This window comes from Cyprinus carpio, chromosome B18 (genome assembly GCF_018340385.1).
Source record: "Cyprinus carpio isolate SPL01 chromosome B18, ASM1834038v1, whole genome shotgun sequence".
NCBI lineage: Eukaryota > Metazoa > Chordata > Actinopteri > Cypriniformes > Cyprinidae > Cyprinus > Cyprinus carpio.
Window position 1 is genome coordinate 20,563,537 of NC_056614.1, and position 27,888 is coordinate 20,591,424.

The 27,888-nt window shown below is 36.5% G+C and overlaps 4 protein-coding genes across 5 annotated transcripts; 1 reads left to right on the plus strand and 3 right to left on the minus strand.

Moving 5' to 3' along the window:
- Window positions 1-248: 248 nt before the first annotated feature.
- LOC109108763 (coactosin-like protein) lies at window positions 249-5,465 on the minus strand. Its single transcript, XM_019121869.2, has 4 exons — window positions 5,219-5,465; window positions 4,846-4,928; window positions 1,253-1,410; window positions 249-1,072 (listed from the first exon to the last, which is right to left on the minus strand). Exons 1-4 carry the CDS (start codon window positions 5,293-5,295, stop codon window positions 962-964), a joined length of 429 nt encoding a protein of 142 aa, XP_018977414.1. The 5' UTR covers window positions 5,296-5,465; the 3' UTR covers window positions 249-961.
- A 2,110-nt stretch (window positions 5,466-7,575) lies between these two features.
- LOC109108767 (kelch-like protein 36) lies at window positions 7,576-12,468 on the plus strand. The gene is made up of 5 exons (XM_042744299.1): window positions 7,576-7,699; window positions 7,945-8,027; window positions 8,599-9,672; window positions 11,245-11,402; window positions 11,626-12,468. Exons 2-5 carry the CDS (start codon window positions 7,953-7,955, stop codon window positions 12,197-12,199), a joined length of 1,881 nt encoding a protein of 626 aa, XP_042600233.1. The 5' UTR covers window positions 7,576-7,699; window positions 7,945-7,952; the 3' UTR covers window positions 12,200-12,468.
- A 2,477-nt stretch (window positions 12,469-14,945) lies between these two features.
- Window positions 14,946-21,540, minus strand: LOC109108761 (tyrosine aminotransferase-like). Of its 2 annotated transcripts, none has more exons than XM_042744301.1 (12): window positions 21,386-21,540; window positions 20,488-20,778; window positions 19,896-20,000; window positions 19,748-19,815; window positions 19,499-19,657; window positions 18,798-18,936; window positions 18,658-18,710; window positions 16,790-16,942; window positions 16,573-16,701; window positions 16,404-16,487; window positions 15,727-15,825; window positions 14,946-15,625 (listed from the first exon to the last, which is right to left on the minus strand). In XM_042744301.1, the coding sequence occupies exons 2-12, from the start codon at window positions 20,741-20,743 to the stop codon at window positions 15,485-15,487; spliced, it is 1,386 nt and encodes a 461-aa protein (XP_042600235.1). In that variant the 5' UTR covers window positions 20,744-20,778; window positions 21,386-21,540; the 3' UTR covers window positions 14,946-15,484. The 2 variants fall into 2 exon arrangements, with proteins under 2 accessions (XP_042600235.1, XP_042600236.1); XM_042744302.1 differs by having other exon boundaries at window positions 20,488-20,730; window positions 21,386-21,496.
- A 313-nt stretch (window positions 21,541-21,853) lies between these two features.
- LOC109060445 lies at window positions 21,854-27,625 on the minus strand. Its single transcript, XM_042744300.1, has 7 exons — window positions 27,172-27,625; window positions 26,705-26,928; window positions 26,118-26,216; window positions 25,761-25,862; window positions 25,532-25,645; window positions 25,096-25,204; window positions 21,854-24,716 (listed from the first exon to the last, which is right to left on the minus strand). The coding sequence occupies exons 1-7, from the start codon at window positions 27,317-27,319 to the stop codon at window positions 23,692-23,694; spliced, it is 1,821 nt and encodes a 606-aa protein (XP_042600234.1). The 5' UTR covers window positions 27,320-27,625; the 3' UTR covers window positions 21,854-23,691.
- Between the last annotated feature and the right edge of the window lie 263 nt (window positions 27,626-27,888).

Genomic DNA, 27,888 nt, shown 5'->3' on the forward strand with positions numbered 1-27,888 from the left:
TATAAACTGAATTGCAAGAAAAATGTCAGAATGTGTCTCAAAAATCTCAATCTACATCTCAACCACAAAATAAAAAAGCAGCTTGAAACAAAGTCTGAACTGAGAAACTGAGAATTGTGAAAAAGTCAGAGATATTATTTAATTATAATTTTTTAATCCATGGCAGAAATGGGCTTCCATATCAAAGAAAAAATCAAAAAAAAAACAAAATAAAAAAAAAAAACACAAAAAAAAAACAAAACATCTTGAAAAAAAAACAATTTTATTCTGACATGATTGCTTTTGTGACCATCTTATTTCTTTTCTTGGCTTGGGAGGCATTTTTATTTTGAAGGATGAACCACAGGTTGTGTTTTAAAGCAAATAAACCTACTTTTTAATAAAAAAAGAAAAATGACATTCTTGGGTATTTTAATTTAAACCGAAAGAGCGAAAGAGCCAATCAGAGCTACGAGATCCTTTAAGACTCCACCCCCTGCATGCAAGTTAGCCAGTCACAGTGCAGTGTCTGCAAACACACACACACACACACACACACAAATGCACACATTCCATGATGTCTTCCTCTCCATGGGAGATTGAGACAGTAAACACAGTGGTCTGGATTCAGCGGGGAGATGCAGATTTCTAATAAACCCCTTAGAAAACAATGCTGGACTCGTATGCTCTCCAATGATCACAGTGATGACAACTCTGAGCCAAAAGGAGCATCGTCAGAAACTACAGTTACAAAAATGCCCCTGAAGAAAAAAAAAAAAAAAAAAAAGAGAACCTCATAGCATTAGTAGAGATGACTTTGAGATGATGCACAGTACAGTAGATAGATAAATCAACCATGGCCAGACTGGCAAGAGGGGTGAGGTATGTATATTTATGTTTTCTCTGTGTGTATGTGCATGTGTATGAGATGACGTTTTCCTCTTCCTTCTCCACCAACCCTATGGAAACCCGCCCCCAAGTTCTATTCGGCCTGGGCGTCGTAGTTGGCCCCGCCGGCCTTTTTCAGCTCGTTGCGGAGATAATCCTCCTCCAGCTCTCTGGGATCACTTATCATGAACTCCTTGGCAAAGTTCTGCATGAAAAAAAATACATACTATGAGTGATGGAGGGAAAGGCTGATTTGCATGAATGCAGCAATTTGTTTACAGTGAAAAAGACCTTGAAATCTGCTTGTCTGGGTGTGGCGAAGTTTGTAAGTCTGAGAGAGTTTGCATATGGCATAAGCTATGGAATTAAAGAACGCAAAACCTACCTGCACGATGTCTTTTACCAGTGACTTGTCAGTGCTAATCTTGGCTCTTTGCAGTCCGCTGACGTTTTCGCCAATCCAGGTGATGAGGGTGAATTTGGCACGCTTGCTCATGGCATCACCTGTAGTGATCCTTACAAACCCAAAGAGACGGTTGTCATCTGAAAGTCAAAGAGAAAGAAATCCTTAAGTTGTGAAATTTTCTGGATAGTTGCTTGTTTCTTTTATGACTGAATTGTCTAAAAATGTTACATGCATATTTAACTTAATTACATATATTGTAAAACATTTGCTGTGAAAAGCCAACTTAACTGAAAATAAATCAGACTTTACTCTGGCAGACAAGAAAATCATTAAAGATACATGATGAAAAGTGGCTTTAGAAGTCAATTTTTTTTTTTTATTGGATTTTCTACATTGAATAACTAGAGTACAGATAACAGGACCTATTTACCACAAAGAGTATTTCCTCAAATAATAAAATCCCAACAAATTACATTACAAAAAAGCAATAGACCTAACATAAAAACACAAAGAAATTGTTTAAAAATGAATACATTTTAAATAAACTATAATAAATAATAAAATAACCAGGGCGGAAAACTGAGTGAAAACTGAAGTGGAGCAATGGTGCCTGGAGGGGAGGAGTTAAAATAGTAAGTGGGATTCATTATGTCAGCTGAAAGGGGGTGCAAGCTATTACATTCTGATAAGGCATTTTTATTTGGAATAACATGCATCAATGAATCAAGAACAATAAAACATGGAACTTGATTTAAAGTAGATATAATCAGGTTTGATTTCATCTTGAGGCTCATATTAATGTGCTTCATCATTGTCACTCCAGTCCAGTTTAGCTGAACTTTGTCTGTTTAATAACAAGGAAGAGCTTGGATTCGACTGAACACTGTCTTCATTGTAAAGACTGTTTTGAATCGACACTATTGCATTGTTTTCCTTTCCAGAGAAAGACGTCATGATATGAAGCGCAATCTGAGAGCATCACGTGTGAGCGGCGGACAAGCCTGCGAAATTTAAGCTCTATGACATCATACGACATGAAGAACAAGGAATATAGAAAGTGGGTGAGGACAGGAGGTGATCTAGTTAACAGACTCTATTGATAAGGGTGATTTACAGTGTAATATTTGATCTGTAACGCTCCCTGTCTCTCTCAGCTTTACAGCTGGTCACTTCCTTCCAAATGTGCTACAACTGCATTGCAGTGGAACTGGGACTAGATTCAAAGATAACATCAATTGCACTTAACTATGGTGTGCCTCTGTTTAGACACTGACAGTATCAGAGAGATACTGTGCGGAAGAAAGCTCTTGTTAAACCATTCATTCAAATGTTAGTGGTGCATACCTCTGCACTTTGATCTTTATTGATCTGTGAAAAGAGTTTTAAATCTTCTGCTGATATGCCTATTTATAGCGATAAACAAACACATATACATTAAATATTCATGCATATATATCTATATATATAAAATTGTTAATGTGTTTTTTTGCTTAGTAACTTTTTTTTTTTTTTTACTTTTATAACATACAGGCCAGATAAAAAAAAAAATGCTATTAGAAACCAAAGGGCATTACGCTCTTGTTCCATCTTGCACTGGGTATATTTTACAGTGGTTAAATACATTCTTAGTAGGACTATACTGGAAAACAAATGCTCAGGTGAATTCCCTTGGCTCTACTTGAGACTGATAATATCTGGTTTTCTGTTGTTGATTAACTGGGCTTAAGGTTTAAGAAGCTAAGTCAGGGAACCATGGGTAATACTGTCAGTTGTATTTGGCACATTGGCTGTCCAAGTTTCAAGTACAAAGTGGATGAAGAATCTAAGTCACTTTATAGAGACCGCTGCTGTATTTCAACAGAACTGAAACCTCGAACAAACCACATTTAGGAAGTGAGCGGTGCTTATCATGTGTTAACATGTCTAGTGAACAGTGGGAAAGCATGGACTCTGGTAAAATAGAGAGAGTTGTTCTGTCTTATTTTACAGTTGCATGAAAACACGGTGACACACTGACATCTGTGCGATGTGGCAATGCTTCCACACACTTCTACTTCCTCTTGCGTGCGCGGCACATTTCTGAAGAACTCTCTTCCAGAAAGTCAGCGTTTTTATGCTGACTACATGTGTACTGTACTCCCAGCTTGCCTGGGTATGATGATGCAGCACAACAAAATATTTCAAATATTCAATCTTTTAGACATCACATGCTAAAAAACATGAAAAACATGCTTTCAATTTTAAAATAAAAAACATGCTTTCAATTTTAAAATAAAAAACATGCTTTCAATTTTAAAATAAAAAACATGCTTTCAATTTTGCAAACATTTATATGAAAAAAAAGTGACCCGCTCTATAATTTTGAGTCACTTTCACCCAGAAACCCATTTTTAATTTTATGCAGGTTGATGGAGCAGATCACAAATGAAAGCAATATAAAATCATATTCTTCAGTCAGAGATTTTCTATCACAAAAAAAAAAAAACACATAATAAAGTTAAAATAATTCATAAAGCTACTGACTGCCACTACATATCTCTTCATAAAGCAGAAATTTTGCTACTATATTTCCAGTTTTAGGGAGATGCCAAGGTCCACTAGATTCTCCAACTACTCAAAAATCTATCAAAATAATAAATTCATATATTTATTGCAGGATAAATCTGTTTATGGGTGGCTATGGCACAAATTAATTCTTTTCTGTTTGTATTTAAAACATAAGTAATTATTTCACAAGTCAACTTTAATTACTAAAATATTCTCCATAAGTGCTTATTCTAACACACTGCTCCATATAGGAAGACATCTTCGATCATCTGTCAGAGCACAGAGCCGGAAGCCAATGCATTGCAACACTTGTACAAGTTAACATCTGCTAGTGGCTGAACAATCTACTAATGGAGACCAAACTGAGCACCACGCCCAAATCTCTGTTCAATTAAGATGACAGAATGATAGGCGAAAATGACATCATTTCATTCTTCCAACAGAGCTAGACAGTTAAAATATAGTATAGTATAAAAATATAGTTCACTCAGTATAACATACTACATTTGCTGTAGCTCAAGTTACTGATCCCATAACCACAGATACTGTATATTAGAATAGATATCAAGTCAATTTAATGAATTCTGGTTGATTATATTTGCAAAAATCCTCTCATCAAACTTCCCACCAGTTGCTTGGTCTCATGTCATCTAGGACAAGTATGAAACCATATTTGGTATTGTCTACCTTGGAAAATGAATTACTTCCTAGTGATGTGATGTAGACTTAAAGGGACAGACCACCCCCCAAAAATAAAAGGTCTGTCATCATTTACTCGCAATTATGTTGTGTATATGTGTTGTTTTTTCTTTCTGTGAACTCATAAAGTAAGGTTAATGCCTCAGTCACCATTTACTTTTTATTGAGTCTGTCAGTCTCATTTCAGTCATAAGTTTGTGGTGAATAAATGATATGCCTTTCATTTTGGGGTGAACTTTCCCTTTAACACTTAATTTGATCAACTACTTTTGAACAAATACCTCCCAAAAATAATAAAATAGGTAAATCTTAAAGAATGGACTCACCTGCACACTGACTCTTGAATTCTTCATAGTCGGATCCGTGACCAGCTGGTACAATGGTAGAGCCATCATACTTAAAAGATGCCCTTTAAAAAGCAAAATTGATATTTTAACTGTTGTGAAATGCTGGCTGTGTCTCAAAACCTAGAGCATCCTATCTGGCCAAAATGCTGCCTAGGTAGGGTGCAAACTAGATTTTGACACACTTCCCCTGTGTTACAAGACCCATCCCTACATGTTGCACTACACAGTGTAACTGAGTCAATTAAAACTGCGTTTAATGTTTAATTTGTAAGATTCTAATTGCTGAAACAATGTAGCGAGTTCAGCCAGCACGCGCCAAACAGTATCTCTGGATGTGCTGTAAATCACTCACCAGCATATATCTGAGGTGTCGTCTCTCACCAGATTGTATGCTTCTCTGCAAGCCTCTTTGTCAATTCGCGTTGCCATTTCGACGATGCTAAGGGAGATAATGTATCTAAATGCCGAACAAAGCCGGGGGAATGAGAGAAAATGCGGATAAATCCCAAAGTGCGACAGAGGGAGGTCTCTTCTCTCAGTGGGATGGAGAGGCAACTGATTTCACCACTCGATTCATTTCCTATTGCCTCTTAATGGGCGTCAGGTTGCTGTTCCAGTGAATCAGAGAGCTCGCGCCGGTTTCACCACCTCCTAATGGCCAACTTGGGTATTGAGCGACATTAAATCCACCCAGTTTTGTTTTGGCATCTAACAGTTGTTCTGAGTTACTCTGCCATCTTGTGGACCTTAGTTGAGAACAATGGGTTGCTCTTTTGTGTAATATTTGGATTGCAGACGAGAATCAGGCCTACCATAGGCGAATCATGCCAAGAAATATTACATTTCATCTTAAAATAAAATAATTTTATTTTGAATAAAGTAGCAGATCACTTCCCCTCATTATTAAATCTTCAGTATAGCATAAATTAAAGAACAACAAATATTATATCTATCTATCTATCTATCTATCTATCTATATATATATATATATATATATATATATATATATATATATATATATATATATATATATGGGTTAAAAAAGCCTTCTATGTTTATATTTGAGTTTTTGACAGTTTTTGACCAGTCAGAAAGGATATAAATAGCCTACCTAATCAGAAAAGCCGGAAGGTTTGTGTCAAGTTTGATGGTCATTCCTTTAAAGATTTAATGTTAGAAATTAATTGCAGAAAAAGAATCTGAACAGTAGTAAGCTTTAATAGTACATCTGTAGGCATTGGCTTTGTCAGGCTAACACAATCACAAAGATAGCCCTTTTCTTGTACATTATTTTTACTACTACTACTACTACTACTACTATTACTACACAGTGTTGCCAACTAATTTTCAGGGGAAGTTGCTAAAGGCAGATAGATTTGTTGCTAAAAGTTGCTGAATGATGTCGTGATGTCATTCCGTGATGACGTCATTGCATAACCATGACAAGAAACAGCGTGATTACTCAACTCACTCTGGATCCCTCACATCCAAGTAACCCCCTTTTTGAACTTTTGCCATCAGGCCGGTGCTTCAGAGCTGCAAATACCAGGACAGCCAGGCACAAGAACAGTTTCTTCCCCCAGGCAATCTACCTCATGAACAGTTAAATGTTCCCCAATTATGCAATAAAAATGTGCAATATCCTTATATTTATTTGTTACCCCTCCATCCAAGTACATCCCTGCATCTCAATATTCTATTCCATTATCATCTATACCACAACTGTTCATACAGTTGATTTACTTTTCGATTTATTTTGGAATATTTGTCAGTTTCTTTTTTTCTTTGTGTGTGTTGGTGTTGTCTCTGTGTACTGGAAGCTTATATCACTAAAACAAGCATACTTGGCATTAAAGCTCTTTCTGATTCTGAATCTCATGTACATAAAAATTATTTTAATTTGTAAAAGTAACATAAGTAGCACATCTTTATGATCAACATTTTTACAACATTGAAGTATTGAACAGCCACACATTTTATACATTTTCTTATTAACTAGTAAAACCGCACATTCTGAACAATTATAGTTTTAAGAAGTGTACCTGTCGTTAGTGTGTAAATAGGACACAATGTACTGTTTATATGAAAGAACATTACTTATTTATTTTTCACAGGTGTTTTACCTGTATTTTAAATTCCACATTGCATTTGGTGTTTTAAGGTTACAGGGTTACTACTTAATGGATAACATTCTGGCAGAAAATGACTAGTACCTTTTCAGTTTTTCCACATATTTTTTGTTACAGTGTATCTAACTGAACAACAATTATATATATATATATATATATATATATATATATATATATATATATATATATATATATATATATATATATATATACACAAGGCAATAACATGCTGTATCATAAATGTGCATTTATTATTGACCAGTTGGAACTAGCAACTTAATGTACATTTGATATTTGTAGGGCTACTGTTAGGCATCTGTTCTGGTTAGCTGTTCAGTGGTTTCCTCTTTTTGTGTAATTTAGATTAAAATATGTGCCTTTTTTATAATGTGAGTCACTTTACAAAAGTTGCCAAAAACTTTTTAAAAATAGCTAAATTTGTTGGTAGGTGCTTTTTGAAAGAAAAGTTGCTAGGGTAGTCTGAAAAGTTGCTAAATCTAGCAACAAAATTAAGTTGGCAACACTGCTACTACGCTACACTCTGAATTCGAGCTAACTTGAGTACAAAAGTGACCTTTATTTTGAAATGAAACGCAACACGGAAGTGAGAACCCAGCTTCACTGTGCCACGGACAAAATAACTTGTTTATAGTCCCTCACGGCCATTTAACTAGTGATTAATACGGATAAAGAATGGAAAAATGGTAAAATAATATCTGCATTTTACTGCACGGTTGTTGTCACAGCTGAATCGATAAAATATGTCCAGTTATATTAAATATCAATGAAACGTAGTCAGAAATTATTGTGTAAATGCTCGTTTCCTTTTGTGCTCATTTTCTGATTTTAAGTGCTGGCTGTTCCTGTTCTGAACGTTATATACTCGTGTATTATATGTGGTTACTTTTAATTTCTTTTGATAATTAAGTATGATTATGATATTTTGCAGATATTCTTATGGCAGATGACACAATGGACATGGGGAAGCAATCTCGTCTTTCACGCCCTCACAGAATAAGTGAATCTTCAAAGGTTTGCATAACAGCGTTGTTATTGTGAAACTATTAAAATAATTTTCGCTAATTGAAATAAAGCTAAATTAAAATTAAAAACAAATATTAGATTAAAAATAAACTCTTAAAAACTTAAATGGAAACTAACTGAACTAAAAAAACAAAACTGAAATAAAAATAAACTAATAAAAAATAATAAGTACATAACAAATGACAAAAATGTAAAATATTAAAATAAAAGCCAATATAAAATGTTAATAAATACTAAAATGCAATCTTTTTTCAAAAATAATTGTAATTCATTCTATAATATAAACATTTATTTTTACATACTCAATAATTGTGTTATTACAAGAAATAACACTTTTATTTTTAGATCTGCTAAACATATTATTCTGCATGGAGTGGGTCACACACCCATGTTGACATGACCAGCTAACAGACCTCATACACCCTGACTGATGTGTCAGTATAAAGTTCAAAACAACTCTTGCAACTGGATGATTAAAAAAAATGCACATTTAATATCTATAGTACCTTTTAAAAATTCTTGAAACTATCATGCACTAACTAACTGTCCTGTACAACAGGTGTATCGATGGGCAGACCAGGCTAACTACCTCCTTCAAGGTTTAAATGAGCAAAGACAACATGGCCAGCTGTGTGATGTCGTTCTGGTGGCGGATGACCAGCGGATCCCTGCACATCGGGCTTTGCTTGCAGTATCCAGCCCCTACTTCCAGGCGATGTTCACCTTGGGGATGCGAGAGGAACATGAAGCAGAAGTAGAGCTTGTGGGAGCCTCGTATGTTGGTGTTAAAGCAGTAGTAGACTTCCTGTACAGCGGCGAGTTACCTCTCGATGGTGGAAACATCGACTACGTCCTGGAAACTGCTCACTTGCTGCAGGTGTGGCGAGCTGTGGATTTCTGTTGCCAGTATCTGGAGAAAGAGGTACGTGAGGACAATTACTTGTACCTGCAGGAGCTTGCCTTCCTCTACAGCCTGGACCGGCTGGATGCATTCATAGACCGCTTCATTCTGGAGCATTTCGCCACGCTTTCTGTCACCTCCGAGTTCCTCCAAGATGTGCGGGTGCCCAAGCTTTGTGCTTACCTTGCAGATGAGCAGGTGCAACATGAGAACGAGCAAGCTCTTCTGCAGGTCGCCCTGCAATGGTTGAGACAAAGACCTGAACGTCTTGCGTTCGCCCAGCAGCTTCTCTCCAACATTCGTTTTGCTCTCATTCCACCGGATGACCTCATAGTGCGCATTTCCCCAGCCATTCGCTCCCTCCTGCCCCCGGACGCAGGCTGTGAGCCGCTAGTGGACGAGGCCGTAGGCTACCACACGAAAGTCAGCGCCCAAGCTGTACTGCAGACAACACGCACAGGCCTTCGAGGAGGTGTGGAGCGTCTGCTGTTGGTGGGAGGAGAGGTGTCTGAACGCGGAGAGGAGTTGAGTGCTGAGGTGTGCTGGCTGGATGAAGAAGCGGGAAAGTGGGTCGTCGAGACTCAGCTGCCAGCTCAGAGGAGTCACCACTGTGTTGCTGTTTTGGGGGGATTTATCTTCACTGCAGGTGGAAGCTCCTCACGGGACAACGGGGGAGATTCTGCAAGCAACTTGCTGTATCGGTATGACCCCCGAAGCAACTTGTGGATTAAGGTAATACACTTCGCTCTTGATAATTTGACGAATCAGTGATGGAGTTGTAATAGTTAGCTAAAACTTTACCTGAAACTAAGAAAAAAAAAAAAAAAAAAAAAAAAAAATTTATATATATATATAATATATATATATATATATATATATATATATATTATCGATATATATATGTCTCTGGTTATTTTAGTATCATTAAGATTATAGTTCTTATTAATTTTTAAATTGATTTATATTATTTTATATTATTTTTTTTTTAGAAGTATGAAAATGTAATATATATATATGTATATATATGTATAAGTTTCAGTTAAAATGAAAATAAAAAATAAAAAAATAATAATATAAAACAATTAAAAAATTAATAAGAACTATAATCTTAATGATACTAAAATAACAGAGACATTTAAGTTTTAACAGCGGTGCTCCAGACTGTGACTAAATGGTTTCACCGGATCGCTTTTTATTTTATTTTATTTTTTTAATTTAATTTAATTTAATTTTTATTCATTCATTCGTTTATTTTATCCAAATCAAGATCATTGCTTTACAGTCAAATGTGCATATTTATGGGATAACATGCAATTATTTTACCTGTACAAAAACAGTCCTTCAAGCTGCTTTGTATTGCAAACTGGTATCATATTATTTTAATATAATATTTTAATGATGTACAGTAGTTAGGTTTAGTGGTTACTGCACTTCTTACTGCACTAGTATTTAGTACCAATAGCAGCTAATGAGTCAGAAGTCTTGCACATTCTTTGAAAATAGCTTCCTGTCTCATGAAAAAGTAAGTGGTTAGATGAAAATATAAAATTTGTATAATTCAGCTTTATATTTTATATATTTAAAAAATTACACATTTATATTTAAAATTCCCCTATATACCCAAAAACAAGAGAAAAATAGATATCTGCCCCATATTTAGTATTAATAATCCAGGTGATCTGTTGATCTATACTTAAAAAAAAACCCTTGTTGGTGCGTGGTATTTCTATTGGGAACCATGGGAGACTGTCCTTATAGCTGTTGGGGGACGCAATGATAGTGGTGCTTTGTCTTCTGTAGAAGTGATCCATCTGCTGAGGACTACTGAACCTCAATCTGCTTTTGTATTTATTGCAACCAAATCAAGATCATTGCTTTACAGTCAATGTGCATATTTATGGGATAACAGGCAATTATTTACCTGTACAAAAAACACGTCACCCTTTCAAGTGCTGCTTTGTAATTGCAAAGTACTGTATCACTTATTTTAATTGTAATATTTTAATGATGTACAGTAGTAAGGTTTACTGGCGGTACTGCACTTCTTACTTGCACACTAGTATTTAGTACCAAGAGCAGCTAATGAGTCAGAAGTCTTGCACATTCTTAGAAAATAGCTTCCTGTCGCATGAAAAAGTAAGTGGTTAGATGAAAATATAAAATTTGTATAATTCAGCTTTATTTTTTATATTTTTAAAAGTTTACATTTTTATTTGTAATTTTCCTTTATATTCCCAAGCATGAGAGAAGTAGAGATCTGTGCCGTAGTTTGAGTGTTAATCCAGGTGATCTGTTGAACTGCAGGGTGCCCCTATGAACCAGCGGCGTGTGGATTTCTATCTGGGAACCATGGGAGACTGTCTTATAGCTGTTGGGGGACGCAATGATAGTGGTGCTTTGTCTTCTGTAGAAGTGTACCATCCTGCTGAGGACTACTGGACCTACGTTGCAGGATTGCCCAGGTTTGTTCATTTTTTTGATCATGTTTTCGCAAGGTTGCACCAGTTTATGTGAACATTTATTTTGAATCCTCTTTGTACACTACTGTTCAAAAGTTTGGGTCATTAAGTTTTATTTTTTGACAAAATTTGTAGTTTTATTCTGCAAGAGTTAAATTGTATACATTTTATATATATATATATTATTTTTAGTAAAACTTACCTAAAACATTTTCTTCTTTCATAGATTCACATATGGTCATGCGGGCACTATTCACAAGGATATTGTCTACATCTCGGGGGGCCATGATTACCAGATTGGCCCGTATAGACGTGACATGTTAAGTTATGACCCCAAAACTACGGACACATGGACAGAGCGACAGGCCATGATCTTGGCTCGAGGCTGGCACTCTATGGCGACTCTGGATGACAGGATCTATGTCATCGGGGGCAGCAATGACCATGAGGACAGCATGGAGCGTTTTGACGTGTTGGGGGTGGAAGCCTTTGACCCGCAGACTGATCAGTGGACCAAGATAGCCCCTCTCAGGTTCCCTAACAGTGAGGCAGGGGTGGCGGTCTTGGATGGTAAGATCTACGTATTGGGAGGGTACACCTGGGAGGCCATGGACTTCTCTCAGGGCACTCAAGTGTTTGTTCCAGACAAGGGCCAGTGGGTCTTAGGTCCAAATCTACCGAAGCACATTGCTGGAGCTTCTGCGTGTGTGTGCCTTGTCAGACCACAACAAACCAACAGTATAGAGGGTCATAACACAGAGAGAGACAAACAGAATTTCAGCCAGGAGCAGCACAGGTGATTGTCTGGGGATCTGAAGAACACTTTTATGAGAGAATTTACCTTCTGAACGAAGGTTGTCATAAGCCTGATGCCATTGGCTGCTTCTCAGATCCTGATAAAAAGAAGTCAGCAGGAAATACTGTGAGATGTTAGACTTTGAATTGAGTTGAAAAGCACAAATTAATATTGTAGTTTTTGTTACAAACTTTTTTGGAGTTTTCATAGATGTCCTAGTGGCTTAGGGCATCTTCTGAGTTACAATTAAAACTTCCTGAAGTGACAATTTTACATGACTGTTTGCAGTGTTTTGTGTTGATATTTTGATTTTATGAATTCCAATACCATCCAAAAGTTGTTTTTTTTAAATAAATTAATAATTTTATTTAGCCAGTATAGATTCAACTGATCAAAAGTGACAGAAAATGCTTTCACATAGGTATGTACAAAAGGTTTCTGTTTAAAGTTTCTATTAATCAAACAAAGAATCCTAATTTAACAAAAACAAACACATTAAGCAGCATAACTGTTTTCAACATTGCTAATTATAATAAAGTTTAAAAACATTTACGGTACTGACTTCCATAGTATAGAAATAAATACTGTAGAAATCAGTGGTTTCAGTTTGGTTCCCAACATCCTTTAAATTATATTCTGTTGTGTACAACAGAAGAAAGAAACTTGTAGGTCTGGAACAAGTTAAGGGTGATTAAATGATAACAGAACTTTAATTTTAGGGTGAACTCTCCCATTAATATTTTGCTTTAGTATATACCAGAATGAACCCCAAGATAGCGACTGACATCATTAGGAAAAAAATAAAAAATACTACATAATATTGAAATATATATGGAATATTTAGAAGTTTTCCTTGGTATTCTCTAAAATGTGGTGGGCTTTCATGCTCTTCGGGATCTTAACAATGTCCTGCTGAATGTGATACCGCAACAGAACCTGCAGAACAATCAAGTGCAAAATTGAAACCCAAAAACAGAATAGCAGATGCTGCACAATACTCGTACTGAGAAAAGTATGACCTGTGCAGGGGTCCGTTTGTGCTTTTTTGCAATTTCCCCAACAACAGGATCCTGCAGTAACATCATGGGATCCGTATCTCCTCTTTGACTGCAGATGCGAGGAAATGGAAGTAGAAGAATTGTACAAAATAGCATGTGATGTTTAGGTTATACTCTGAGAAATGTTTTAGTGAACTCATCTGTCATTCCCCACCTTCTTATTGCGTTGATAAGATTAAGTGCTGATTCTAGTTGAAAAGGTCCCTGAACTTTATAACTTACATCTCTGAAGGTCTTCCAGGTGAGCCAAATGAAACTACAGGCTTTAGAGCGCATGTGACCCTGTGTTACTTCCTCAAGAAGTAAGTGTGTGTGTGTGTCTCTGTGTGTGTGTGTGTGTGTGTGTGTGTGTGTGTGTGTGTGTGTGTGTGTGTGTGCAAATCAGGATATCCTCAAAGCTGATAGAGCTAAATTAAAATGTAAAAAAAAAAAAAAAAAAAAGATTTTAAAGGTTTACCTCTGACCTTTAATTACCTTTTAACAAGGTATATGAAGGAGTGCAAAGACCAAAGATATGACTTTGAGGCACCCTCTTTGTATTATGTAATTCATGCATCAAACACTAGAGGGCAGCAAAGTGACAGAAAAGCTTTCAAAACTTTAAAAAAAAAAAAGATACAGTCTTCCAGGTTTTTCCATTGTAACTTTAACTACATTTTATTTTGGGCAAAGCCCTTTTTTAATATCTCTCTTGTAAAAATATATATTTTCTTAACTGACATGTGGCCACCCTCCACAGGATGTTCTTAGTCATCTGAATGACAAAATATATAAATATTTTAAACAATCCCAATAAAAAGAGGGAGTAAAATGTTGCTCATACATGTGAAAACTATCACATACACTCTTAAAAATATAGGTGCTTAAAAGCTTCTTCACAGCGATGCCAGTCAAAGGATCTTTAAAGAACCATCTCTTAATTAAAAATACAAAAAAAAAAAAAAAAAAAAAAAACACTTTTGTGAAACAAAAATGTTCTTCAGATGTTAAATGTTCTTTATGGAACCCTTTAGAAAAAAAGCTTCTTCTATGGCATCGTGAAGCACCTTTATTTTTGTTATTATTAGTGTAGTTCTAATTAAACTATAGTATCTATTAATGCTCGTGTCGGTAACAGGGTTGAGTTAGAAAAGTAGTCATAAAATAATAAAATACATACCCTGAGATGGCACAATACAATTTCTTGTCATTTGAAGGTGTCTACATTTTCATGGATATTTAAAAAATGTTGATTAAGCCTATTTTATTTTATTTTTTTCCAAGTGGAAAAGCACAGATTTCGAGTAATGACCCATGGAACAGTTTAAACCAATCAGATCGGAGATCAGAGATAAACATTTCACCTCCCAGTGTTAATTATAAATGATTAATCCTTTGCAATCTTTATCAAAATAACTTGCCCTGAGTCTTGCAAGTTGCAATGACATCTCTGATGACATGTTTACCTCCCTGAGGGCAGGAAAATATCTAACGATCATCCAATCGATAACCGACTGGACGTTTTTTTTTTTCTTGCTTTTGTATCGGATTTTTACATCTTGAGAAAGTAAGAGAGAGTAACATTGGTAAAAGGAAGTCCTTTTTTTTGGGAGGTGAAATCCATCTATACTTCCCTCCTCCCCCTTCTATAGAATTATTTCTAATAATAATAATAATAATAATTATAATAATACACATTGGTCCTTAAAGAAGTACTGTGATACAGTTTTATTTAAATAGTTTTTGAGGTGTAACAATTGAATACAAAATTCTAAAAAAAAAAAAACATTAGATGTCATATATGTGCCATATATGTCATTTTGGCTCTCAAAGTGTTTGGGCATGCAAATTAAACAGATGCACTACAAAATATTCCATTCCTAAAACATCACATATTGGATAAATACTTCACATCATGCAGGATACACATGAAATGGCTTTATGGTTTGGTCATAAGGCTTCCCAAACTTGCCACAATGTCTGTAACAGTATTGTATATTCATTCAATAACTCTCAAACTACCCTCCCACCCCTTCCCTATATAATACTACCCATAATACATATAAAAATATAAATATGATGTTTGCATAGAACTGTGGGTTTTCTGAAAGGGAAAGCATATCACATGTAATGCACATAACTGTGTCCTCTCTTATAACACTCCGATTCATTCTTCAGCTTTATACACCACTTTGCTTTGCTCTTTGACCTTTCCTTTCCTCCTTTGACCTTTTGTTCTCTGTCTGTTTCTTTCACTGGTCTAATTCGTGGCTGTCTTGGCTCCGAGGTCGATAGTGACGTGCACAGAATTCTCTGATCCGAATGCATGCCTCAATCATCATCTCCTCTGGGACGGTTACCACAATTCGGAAGAAGTTTGGATATTCAAATGCCTACAGAAAGCAGCAACAAAGGTATCAGAATGGATGCAACCAATCTTTGTGACAAATAATAGATATAGTATAAGGTAAGATAAGGGAGATGAATAATTCACCGTAGCGGGCAAACAGAACACAGACTGCTCAGTGACCAGCCGTTCAGTGAACTCCACATCATTCTGGAAATCTGGGAAGTGTTCCATCTCGATCCCCACCTGAGGATGAGCCAGCATAATATACATTTACCCTCTGCTAACTTGCAACTTTGCACTTTTTGCAAACATGCTCATTCCAAATATGGACATCCTGATGAACAAATGTGCCAAGTATGAATAAGTGTCTATCAGGCCATTTAAAGAGACAGTTCACCCAAACATGAACATTCTGACATTATTACTCACACTCATGACATTTCAAAAAGCACCATTTAAGTATAAATAAAAATGCAGAAAAATAAATCATTTTGATTCTGATGTTAAATTGAATCCTTTGATCCAGTTCACAAAACCAGTCTGAATGATTTGTTAATGAATCAAACTGCACCGGGCAACAGTCACAAATCTAGTCACAAAAGTATAAAGTCAGCATAAAATTAAAATTCATCCCATTTATTTTCTAACTGCATATCATTGATCTTATTGTGAATCATTTATTCATGCATATGTGTCATTCTTTTTTTTTTTTCTTTCTTTTTTTTTTTTGAAAAATTCTGGTGATTCAGACTTTTCCAATAATTTAAACAATGCTTCATTTTCATCCACTCTTATCTTATAATACACAAAACTCCACTCACCATAATGTACATGGCTCCTGATGGCATCACTGGATTCAGCCCGGGAACAGTTGACAACTCAGAGTAACATATCTCTGAGTTTGACTGAAGAGGGACATAAAATTGTGTTATTGTCAGAGTCAGATGTTGAATCTACAAGCTTTTCTCTCTGAAGCTTTTCTTCTCTTACCTTGAGGAAACTGATGGTGCCTTGGTAGAACTGTGGTGGCGTGTCATTCAAAATGCTCTCTAATGCTCCCTGAACCACAGTACAGGGTCCCAGTATGCGCTGGCTTAGTTTCACAAGTCCTTCTCGAATCTAGAGTAAACATTAGTGTTATTGGTATGTTGTTTTTTTTTTGTGCATATTTTTCGTATTGTGTTACAGGTGAGAGGCTAATACTTACTGCGGTTCCAAATATGTCATTACGATCATGGATGAGGATCCAGCCCATCCTCCAGCCAGGAACCAACCAGCGCTTGGCAAGACCACCACAGGACAGGATGGGCACGTCACTGCTCAGAGGTGCCAAAGGCTGAAAATCACAGCCCGGGAATACCTGCAGAACAACAGATACACTCAGCCCACTCATTACAACACTGTAAATAGCAACATTTTTCTTTAATCATATTTATAATATAATATAATTAATATAATATAATAATCTATGATGCTAAAATGCAAGATGGGTGATATTCTTTTAAAAGTTTGATGTCTGTAATAAAAACAATTCATTATATTAAAATGTTATTTCAGTTTACAGCAGCCATTACTCCAGTCTTAATCAGTCACATGACCCTTCAGAAATCATTCTAATATGCTTATTTGGTGCACATTATAATTTTTAGCACTCTTTGATGAATAGAAAGTTCGAAATAGCAGCATTTACTTGAAATACTTTTTTTTATAATTCAACTGAATCAATGGAATGCATTATTTCTTTTTAAAAAAAATCTTACTGACCCCAAACTTTTGAACAGTATTTTTTTTTCTGGCCAGTAGATGATTGTAAAGATAACAGTATGTTGGCTGCATTCTAGAATGTTCTGCATGCTGTTACCATCCTGTTGGAAGGAGGAGCTTTATGGAAGTTTAGGAATGAGGGACTAAGAAAGTTCTAAGGGTAGCGAGAGAGAGTTCCTTGCTTGTAGCTGTTTTGTGGTCGTCCGGCTGGCTCTAATTACGATTATAGCTTCGTGTCTGGATGATGGATCCGCCCCATCTCCCATTGGCTAAGATACTGCAATTTGCTGTGCTGGCCCTATTTCACAATTCAAACGTGGAAGTATGTTTTGTTGCTGTTGTTTTTAACAGGGTCCAGACAGCGAGACCACATGGGGAGCTCAATACTGTACCAGATGGAGCTCAAAAACACATCCAGCCAGTCAACATTCTACCTGCAATGAAACGAGGGGGCCGCTCCTCTCCCAACCTTCTCTATCGCCTCAAATACGTCAAGCTTCATGCATGTGCTAACGGCAAACACATGTGACGAAAAGTGCAAAGTCATTGAGGTGCGCTCAAGCCGCTCACTGTTGGCTTACAACCCCAACTGATTTATTGGGTTGCAAACACCTTAGACCGCCTACCGTATTAAGTTGAAAAAACACAATTTTCCATATAACAAGTATAAGTTCTCTCTTGGCAACTACTGTCCAGAGTTGTGGACCCATTGCCCCCTGCTCTATCTTCACTGTCCTTCATGACCTAAAACCCAGAATGCTTTCCAAAATCCATTCACCACACACAACTCTAATCCCTCCAGTGCTGATGTGGTTTCCACTGCTAAACGAGGCTGAGCTGAGCCAGGGAAACGCACGCCACCAAACAGAAAGATGTTTCCTACAATTGCAGTACACTTCAATGTAGTTCCAGGGGAGGGGAGTGGGGGTGGACCAGTTCTTAAAATAATCATTTTTTATGTGTGAAGAACATCTTAAGAACCGTCTCTTCACTATGTGCAATGGAAATATTCAGTGGATGTTAAAGGTTCTTCATGGAACCATAGATGCCAATAAAGAACCTTTAATTTTAGGAGTGTTCTAAAAGGTCGAAAACTGTCTTGCAAAGTAAGCCAGACTGAGTTTAGTCATTTGAAAGGGGTCATTGGTGAGCGTAGAGTGAGAACTCCATAAAAGACCACTGTGAGAAGACCTGTGGTCTACTTGACCTTTGAGTGCCTCATTAAAGTTAGTTGAAAGTGGACAGAGCTTGGAAAATAAACAGTTCTTAGGATAGTAAATGCAAGTGTTCCCGTATTCAGTGTGAGCTCACCATGTCTCCGTAGATCTCATCAGCAAGGATAGGGATACAGTTTCTTGATGCCACTAGATCACATAGAATATTATCAGAATTAATATCCTGGAATTTCTGTGGATAAACATTCCTGATGTATTATTTGAGTAAACATTCACCGGAAAGAATCTTATGCAGGTGTTCTCTGGAGAACACAGAGCCGCACGGATTGGATGGGTTGTTGACAATCAGACAGGCTGTTTTGTCATCGATCAGACTCTCCAGGTGCTGAAGATCAATCTCCCAGGACTTCTCTGGCTAAAGGATCAAAATATAACATAATATATATTTCAAAAAGTTTGAAAAAAGAATAAAAATAAACTTAGGCATAATACAGTCAAGAGGTATTTTAGAAACTTACTGGAGAACTGGAAAAAGGGATTATATGAGTGCTGAAGAAGACTTAAACTATAATAAATTCAATTAAAAGACATCCTTATATTGTCTGCAAATAACTTTATACCTAACTAAAACCTGTTACCATCTAAAAAACCTACCATTATACCTTACAAAAACAAGAGCTGTATTATTCTGTTATTTGCATGTGCGTGTTTATGGTTCTTTCTATTTATGAACCCCAGATGTGGACCATATATTGTAAGAATGACGCAGCGATTTCCCCTTTCCACTCCACAAACCATTTACTAGTCTTTTATGCCCCCAAGCCCACCCCATCCCACCCCCTCTCATCTCACTTTCCATATTTTTCCTTACTGTAAACAGCAAGTATTTTGTTTTCTGACTCCATGCTAAGCTGAGGTGATGGACTTTGTCTTTTTGATTTACACACTCATGTTATCAGTGTGATCTATTTACTCACCAGCAGATTGTAGTGCTTGACTTGGATGCCCATAGACACTGCCAGCGTCTTATAGAGGGAGAATCCAGGACGTGGAACTAAGATATTGTCCCCTGGGTTACACAACACGCTGATGGCCAACTCTATAGCCTGGCTACAGCCACTGGTCAAGATCACATCCTACAGATTTAAGAGAGAGAGAAAAAAAGTACTCTTCATCAACTTACAAAAGCATTATAAGAAAAATGACGAATGATGGATGTGACGTACTTTGCCATCCAGTGGAGCTTCTGGACAGCTGTAGAAGTCTGCAACAACTTCTCTGCTCTTTTGGTAACCTGTCAATGTTATTTAAAAACTGATTATTTTGTCCGTAATTTTTTTAATCAAGCAAAGAAAATGAATGCCTAAGACTTACCAACTGATGGAGCATAGCCATTGTATTTGTGTGAGTCTATGGCCTCCTTCATTGCCTGCAAAACAGTGTCATCTGTTGGCAAGTTGCCAAACACAGTTGGGTCACCTGGTGGAAAATCAAGTCCAAAACAAACATTAACATTTAAAAGCTCAGCAAAAAGAATATTGCAAATAACAGCCTACTTACAATGAATGGGACAAGGATAAAAAAATAAAATAAAAATAAGCCATTACTTTTTAGCTATACAGCTATGATACACTAAAATTCTTTTCCATTTGTTTAAAAGTTTTAAGTGTTTAATTAATACAGTGGTTCCCAATCCTGGTCCTGGAGAACCCCCAACACTGCATTCAACTCATCAGCTCATTAGTTTAGACTCCAAGACCTCAAATGTGTGTGTCCGATAAGAGAGACACTAAAAATGTGCAGTGTTGGGGGTTCTCCAGGACCAGGATTGGGAACCACTGAATTAATAGATTAAAGACCAGCTAATATAGAACTAAGTTACAAATATTGGATCATAACATTTTGTGCTGAAGTTCTTTTTTTTTTTTTATATATATATAAGTAGGTTATTTGATGCATAACTTACCAATGGATAGAGCAATCATGGGTTTCTCAGGGTTGGGAGTGAGTTTCATTCCGTCCACTATAGCTCGGATGGGGTTGAGTGTTTTTTTGGACATCTCTGAGGGTTTGACGCTCCATCTCTGCCTGAGGCTCTTCAGTTTGGCAGGGTCCACATTCACATGAGTCCGCACGCTCACATGATGCACACCGTTCCCGCTTATGAAGTTCCCGTGGATGTCATTGTTCTGAGATCCGTTCATTTTCACTACAAAAGACATTGTTTTGGTCTATGCACTTCTGAAAATGATGCCGTCTAGAGAATGAAAAACATGACACTGATAGAGTAAAATATGTTTACTAGTACTTACGCATATATAATATATATATATACAAATGACCTGAGGCGGTTACCATAGCAACAGTATTTGTGCGTTCCATTAGTATGAAAGTAACCTGCATTTGAAAATGTAACCTACTGCAATAACTTTATTAACTATACATTTACAGCCTGCAAATATATTAAAAAAGCATTTAGAGTTTTTAAGAAAAGTCTTTAAGAAAGTTGTCGGTTATCTAGCAGCAAAAGTTAAACGGTTTGCGTGAGATAATTCTTACAGAAATTTTGCCTACTTGCATAAATAAGACAAACACCATAATGCAAATAAATTATTACATACGAAAAACACTAGTCTAAATAATCAGATTAATATAGAACTGTAGAATTTTAATGTTGTCTAACATTCGTCAAATTAGTCAAAATATTCTAAAATATCAAAAAGTAATGTGGAAATGTATTTTTCTATTGTTTAAAAATATGCTAAACATATAGGCTATGCCACAATAAAGATATTTATTTTAGATATGCATATGCTAGTTTAGGCTATAAGCAATATACAGAACTTATAATGTAATATAAATACCTTATTAAGTTTCTTATTATAACAAATCACGCTCCAGTGGCTGGGGATCAGATAAATAGGTAAATATGTGCATAGAATGATTAAGTCGGTTCATAGTCCGGCTTTATACAGAACCCCCCAAAATGGGTGTTGAACCCTGCCCATATTTCCATTGGTGGAGACTGGGGGCAGTCCAAAACTCCCCAGTTACATCATAAGTCTAAAATTCTATAGTTTTGGGGTTGATTGCACCTCATCCTCAGAAACTGCGGATGCGCGAGCACACGATCTGTGCGTAAAAGCGCGAGGAGCGCAAACACTCCTGTCCTCACAATACATGAGTTATGCACATGCCCCTCAGCTGTTTTTAGAGACACCTTCCTTCTTTCAAAATTATTGCTGTCTTATTCTCTCACTTCAGTCTAATTATTATTATTTTATTAGGCGCACCTGTTTACAGCGCGCATTAATAATAAAAGAAGCCGTTTAGGTTTAACACTGTATTTCAGACTTCTGATTTTGTTCATCAAGCATCATTTGGAGAGTATTCTCCACATCTGTAATGAGAATGAAAGAGGCTAGTCTCCACATCTGTCTTACATAAGTTAAGCTCACGTTTTTGCGTGGTCTGGGGTGGTTTTGTTGGTGCTAACACTGCAACTATTGGCCATTCTGCTATTATGCAAATGATTAAGTCTGTGAAAAGCCTTCTTCCAACTATACAAAATATGGAAAATCAAAGGCTTGGGGTCTCTCACAATCATGAAAAAATATTCAAATCAAAAGTTGTTCATGCATTGTTTTCTACTAAAGGGACATCAAGTTCAAAGATCTTTTCAGAAGCTCATAAATCAAAGTTATTAAAAAATCAGTTAATTTGCAGGCCCAATTCAGTGTAACTGCAAAAAAAGAGTGACAAGCACATTCTCCATTCTTTTTTCACAGTAAGAAAAGACAACTACAGGAGGTAAATAATGACAAAATAATGACAATTTTCATTTTGGGTGAACTATTGCTTTAATAAAAGTCATCTGGCTTAAAAATAAATTAGAAAAAAATGTTGTCACTTGGATAATTTATGTAACTCTTTCAAGCTCAAACAACCTTCATTATCCAAAACACTTACAGACATTAGATGCCATTTTTTTCTACCTGACAGCACGTATGAATGAGTGCACTATATCTGATGCAATAATGACAAAGTGGTTTGCAATAACATCAAGTCAAATTTACACTCAAGTCAGGTAAATAAAAGTCAGAACTTTAAACCCACAACTCCCTTTCATGTTTTTTGTACTTGGCAGAACCACCTTTTTAAGAAACCAGCACGTACACACATAACACTGAATTAGTGAGGTTAAGACCAACCTTAAAACACTTCTGACCTGCTTTTTCAGGGTCAACACATTCTTGTAGGCAAAAAACAAGTAAAAAATCCAAAATGTCTGTCCCTACATAACCCTTCTAGGTCAATCATAGAAAGCATGTCAACATGTATCCTCTAAATCACGCCATACAGAGACCCAGCAAAAACCCTGACCTACCATACATATGTCACTAAACCAACAACAGACAGTGTTCCACACTGGAAACCATGTTGTTTTAGAGTTATATATTCACACTTCATAGGACATTCAGGGCAACAGGAGTCTAAAATGACTGATCACAAAAAACATACTGGACACAAATATTTTGGCATTGACCTTCAAGAGCTTTAAAGCAAGCATTGTGACCTTTATGAGGTAAACGATGAGGTAAAAAAGCTGCATAGTTTCCCAACCCTAATGCGAGTTCATTCAAACATCCGAAGCAAAGGGCCAAACTCAATGTTTGAGTACCTATGCATCTAAAAATATGTTGCAGACCATGTTCGCTGGCACCTTTTTTAATGTCTTCTGATTTAGTCTCCGTCAGGCTTGTAATCAGGGTCATGAATCACAATACAGTGTAGTTACATCATATAACATGTATTGATAAACTTCAGGCTCTTGTTCTCCTAAAATACCTAAAATGTGCTTAGTCTCTCGAAGCCACTTGGACTTCATGAGAAAGCTTTAAGAGTCTCTAAGACAGTTTCAGATTGTGTTAATTGGTTCAGCTTGGTTTGGTGAAGACAATGGTGGCTCAAATCTGTCCTGCACTGATTCCTGGAGTGACAAGTTGTTTTGAGGCTGTGGATTGAGATGATGAGGAGAACTGTTGGTGGACTCAAGGTACATCCAAAGCAAAATGCTAAAATCGGTGTTTGAGTGGCTATGCATCTGAAAAACATGATGAAGACTACATTCACCAGGACTTTTTTTTTTTTGATGTCCTCTGTTTTAGTCTTAGTCAGGCTTGTAATCAGGGTCTGTCGAATCTGAGTCTTCTGAGTATGAATCAGAATACAATGTATTTACATCAAATAACATGTATTGATCATCTTCAGGCTCATGTTCTCTTTCTAAAATGTCACAGGCTCTGTATGAATCCATGGCTCTGGCACATTCTTCCTTGCTTAGTCTATTAAGGCACACTTGAGGTTGAAGCCACTTGGACTGCATTAGGAAGCTTTGACTCTCTAAGGACAGTTTCAGATTGTGTTCATCAGCTCTGCTTGGTTCGGTGAAGACAACGGTAGCTAAAATCTGTCCATGTGCATTGATTGCAAGTTGCTTTGAGGCTGAGGACTGTTGGAGAACTGAAGGTGAAGGAGCAACTGGATTCTTTGAGGACTCTGGTGAAAGACTGAGCTGCTGGATGTAGGACAGTGAAATGTTCGTAGAGGATGAATCTGGGTTAGAGGACAATGAGTGCTGGTTTGGAGATGCTTGAGGTTGTGGTGTGTACGGGAGAAAAGGTGGAGTGCTCTGGCTGGATGTTGGGGTGCATTCTGCTTGAACGACTTCTCCGTCAAGCTCTTCAGAACATTCCTGAAGGATGCTCCTCATTTTTTTGCCATGTCTGGAGCAGATCTGCTCTGGAAAAGCAGTCTCACTTTCTTTCTGTTCTGGATCAGATTGAGTTTTCTTCTGTCTGTCTCTCCCAACCAGAAGAGACTGGCTGAAGTCAATCTGATCTATTTCAGAATCTGACAACTGCGTGGACGTAACAATTACTCCATTACCACAAATCTTCTCCTGAGGCGAAATAGTTTCTGTGTTTCTATTCTGCCACAAGCCCTGAGAACCAAACAGCTCTTTTGTGCTGGTTTGTGAGAGTCGATTCTCCTTTGTGCTGTTCTGAGATGACCTCAGAAATACACAGAGGGTACCATTGGATGGTTTTACAACTTCAGCGTCCCTTTGTACCTCACAAGTGTTTGAAAGTGATGGTGAGAGACTGTCGTCAAGGCTCTGATTTGCTGTTACAGCTGTCAAATAGAGAAAATAAAAAATGGCTATGTTTAAATGCACAACTTTTCTTTCAACTGAACTGAATTCATTCTGATTAATGAATCTGAATGTAGTGTTTACATGAATGCAAAATATAGTGACCGAGTTGATGTGTGCTTTCATATGTCATAAGCTTCAAATCAGAATTGATTTTCTGACATGTGCACATTGCACAAATATAGAGAGTTTCCTGCTGTATGCGCATAATAATGATTTTCCAGTTCTGGATAAATATTGCATAAAACCATCATACTATGCTGCTTTATCAATCTGATAACTAATGGATTATTTGTGTGCATGTAAATGAAGCCAATGTCTGTAATTTCAAAGCAGTGATGACAAATTCATGTTTCTTACCGCAATGCAAGAGTCTCTTCAGAACTGTGGCTAGAGATGCACTTTCCCTTGAAAGTAATTTTTTTAGGATTTTCTCTCCCCTCCCATATGAATGGGACTGCTTCAGTACCTGCACACAAATGTGGATAGAACAGAATAACATATCAATACATAGTGTTTAAAGAAAGGCAATAAACAGTTTATTGTGCTGACACAATTATTATTATTTTTTGATTCCTTAGTTTACAGTGAATTTTTGACGACCTTATTTTTTTATCAAACCGAATGTAAAACATTTTAAGGACCTGTGGGAGCTCTGACTACATATTTAGCCAATATATTTATGTGTATTCAGTTTTTCAGCTGTTTTATCATGAAAACAGTAATGCCTTTCTTAAAAAGCGCAACTGAACAGAAAATACAGCTACTTTAGACACCAAAGCACATTAACACTTACCTGTTCAATACACGTTGGTTGTGGCAGGACTTTATCTAGCTCTCCCAAATAGTGTACAAGTCTCTCCTCCAGTTTCTGTGCATAGCGTTCACCATATTGCTCCTCCATTAAATCCTACAAAGTTTAATAGCCACATTTTGATTTGAGGATCTGGAACTGATGCAAACTAGTGCTGATATAAGTAATGTACCATGCAAAGTACAAAGGTTTTTTTTTTTTTTTCACTAACCCGAATGTAAGTCTCACGTATATCCCTGTCTCTGGCCAGAACATGAGCAAAGGCCTTGAAATCTTCCTGGTTTTTCTGCATGAGATCCATGTTCCTGCGGCTCTATATAGAAGCATGATTCAAACAAAAGGAAAGAAGGGGAAAGTGTTAAAAAGCTCAGCAGTCCTAAAATATATTTTCTATTTTAAAGCATTATTTGTGTGTCAATGCAGACAATACAAAACAGTAACGACACATAGTCAGATATTAACTTAATACACTTCAACAAGAACCCATGCATCATATTGTACATTTATAAATTACTTTGGCTTTTTAATGTATTTACGGTGGCCCCTGGTGGAGGGAGATCATACTTACACATTTGTGATACTCCGGAAGGCTTTTAGGGAAAAAGTTTTCAATCTTGTCAGAGATTTTAGCAGTGCTCTGGTCATTCCACAACATCCACATGATAACCTAAATAATAAAAAAAGTTCACAAATCGTACAGTAGTCATGTAATGCTAAACAAATTCATACTCGCACAATTAAACTTGCGTATTCTATAAAATTAAGGAAGGAACTTTGCTTTATTTAATTTAACAGTGCAATCAGATAGAGTACATTGCATTTGCATTTATTTTAATTCTTTTATTTTGCCTACTTCGCCATTTTTGTTGGGATTTCCTATTTTGTAAAATCGCATAAACTCATAAAGCATAAGAAATAACACATTTCTGAAGGACTACGATTTTATTTTTCTTACTGATTGAGGTGTCTTTCCTTTCCTTTCCTTTCTATGTTCTTTAATAGAGCTGTGATTATTACTTTATTATTTTTTATTATTATATATAATTACAATAATGAAAAAAAAAAAAAAAAAAAAAATGGAAATCCCTATCCAAAACTGCAAGCTATTTCTGGTGGCTTGATCTATGTATTTTATCAAAGAAAACAATGCCTCACCAGAGTCTGCAGACCAAACATGATCTTCATGTGTTTGATGGGGGTCACTAGTCTTGGCACAAGTGTGTACGTAACATCCAAAAACTCAGTGACTCTCTCAAAGTGCTTGATGTCTCTGGCTTGCACGATCCTCCAGACCTCTGCTGCCACCACACGGATTCTGCACGGCTCTTCAAGGGTCAGAAGATGCCAGTCACCTTCTAGCCATATTGGGGGTCCTAGAGCTGGAAAAGGTTAAAGTTGATTAGATGCATTCATTTCAAAATAGTTTATGTTAGATCTATTACTGACTTGCACCAACTGTGCACTTGATTTAAGACAATAAAGTAACTGTGTAATAACATGCAAAGGCATGATTGATTTAATAGATTATACTGTTTTTAATTGAAAGCAATGCAAGAAATGCTTATGTAGAAATCAGGTTGTAACAGGTTTGTTTGGATTATTAAAAACATTGCAAGAAACACCTTCTAAGACCTCCACCACCCGTTTAGTCCATGCATATTCAATGATCCATAATGGTAAAGCAGGAATAAGTTGAGCACATGCTTTTTCCAACCACAAGTTTTCACTCATTCCAGCCAAAGCAGCAGTTCCAGTCTTTAACACTGTCATGATGTCCAAGCATCAGCTGCTTTCAGTGCAGAGCATCTGATAAGAGCTACTGCATGCAGGAAACATCCAATCATTGAATCATCGAGTCTGTTGAGATGATGATGAGCTCCATTTAAAAGTCAAATTATGTTAGGCATGTCCGGACATGTTTAGGAAGTTAATGACGGAACAGTATACTTTCACTTATAGAACAGCAAAGTTAGATATATCACGGAATAATTAAATCTCGTTCGGTATTACATCGACTGCACAAACTACTCATAAGGTCAGTGCGAATATCATTTGTGTGAAAACAGAAATTGTTGACGGTGATGTTTTTTAAAAAAAAAGCACAACTCAAGGAGCTTTTCAAAATAAGAGAACACTTCCGCAAAAACCTAAACTAGCAGGATTTATACATACTTACATAACGATAATTTAAATATTTTCACATATTTTAATTGTTTAATTACATTTTGGTCCTACATGTGAAACACAATGGAATCAGAACCTTTTCTTTCAGAACGTTTTCAGTCGTCTTATATTTTCACTTCTCATTTTTTACCTATACACTTAGCTATTTATATATA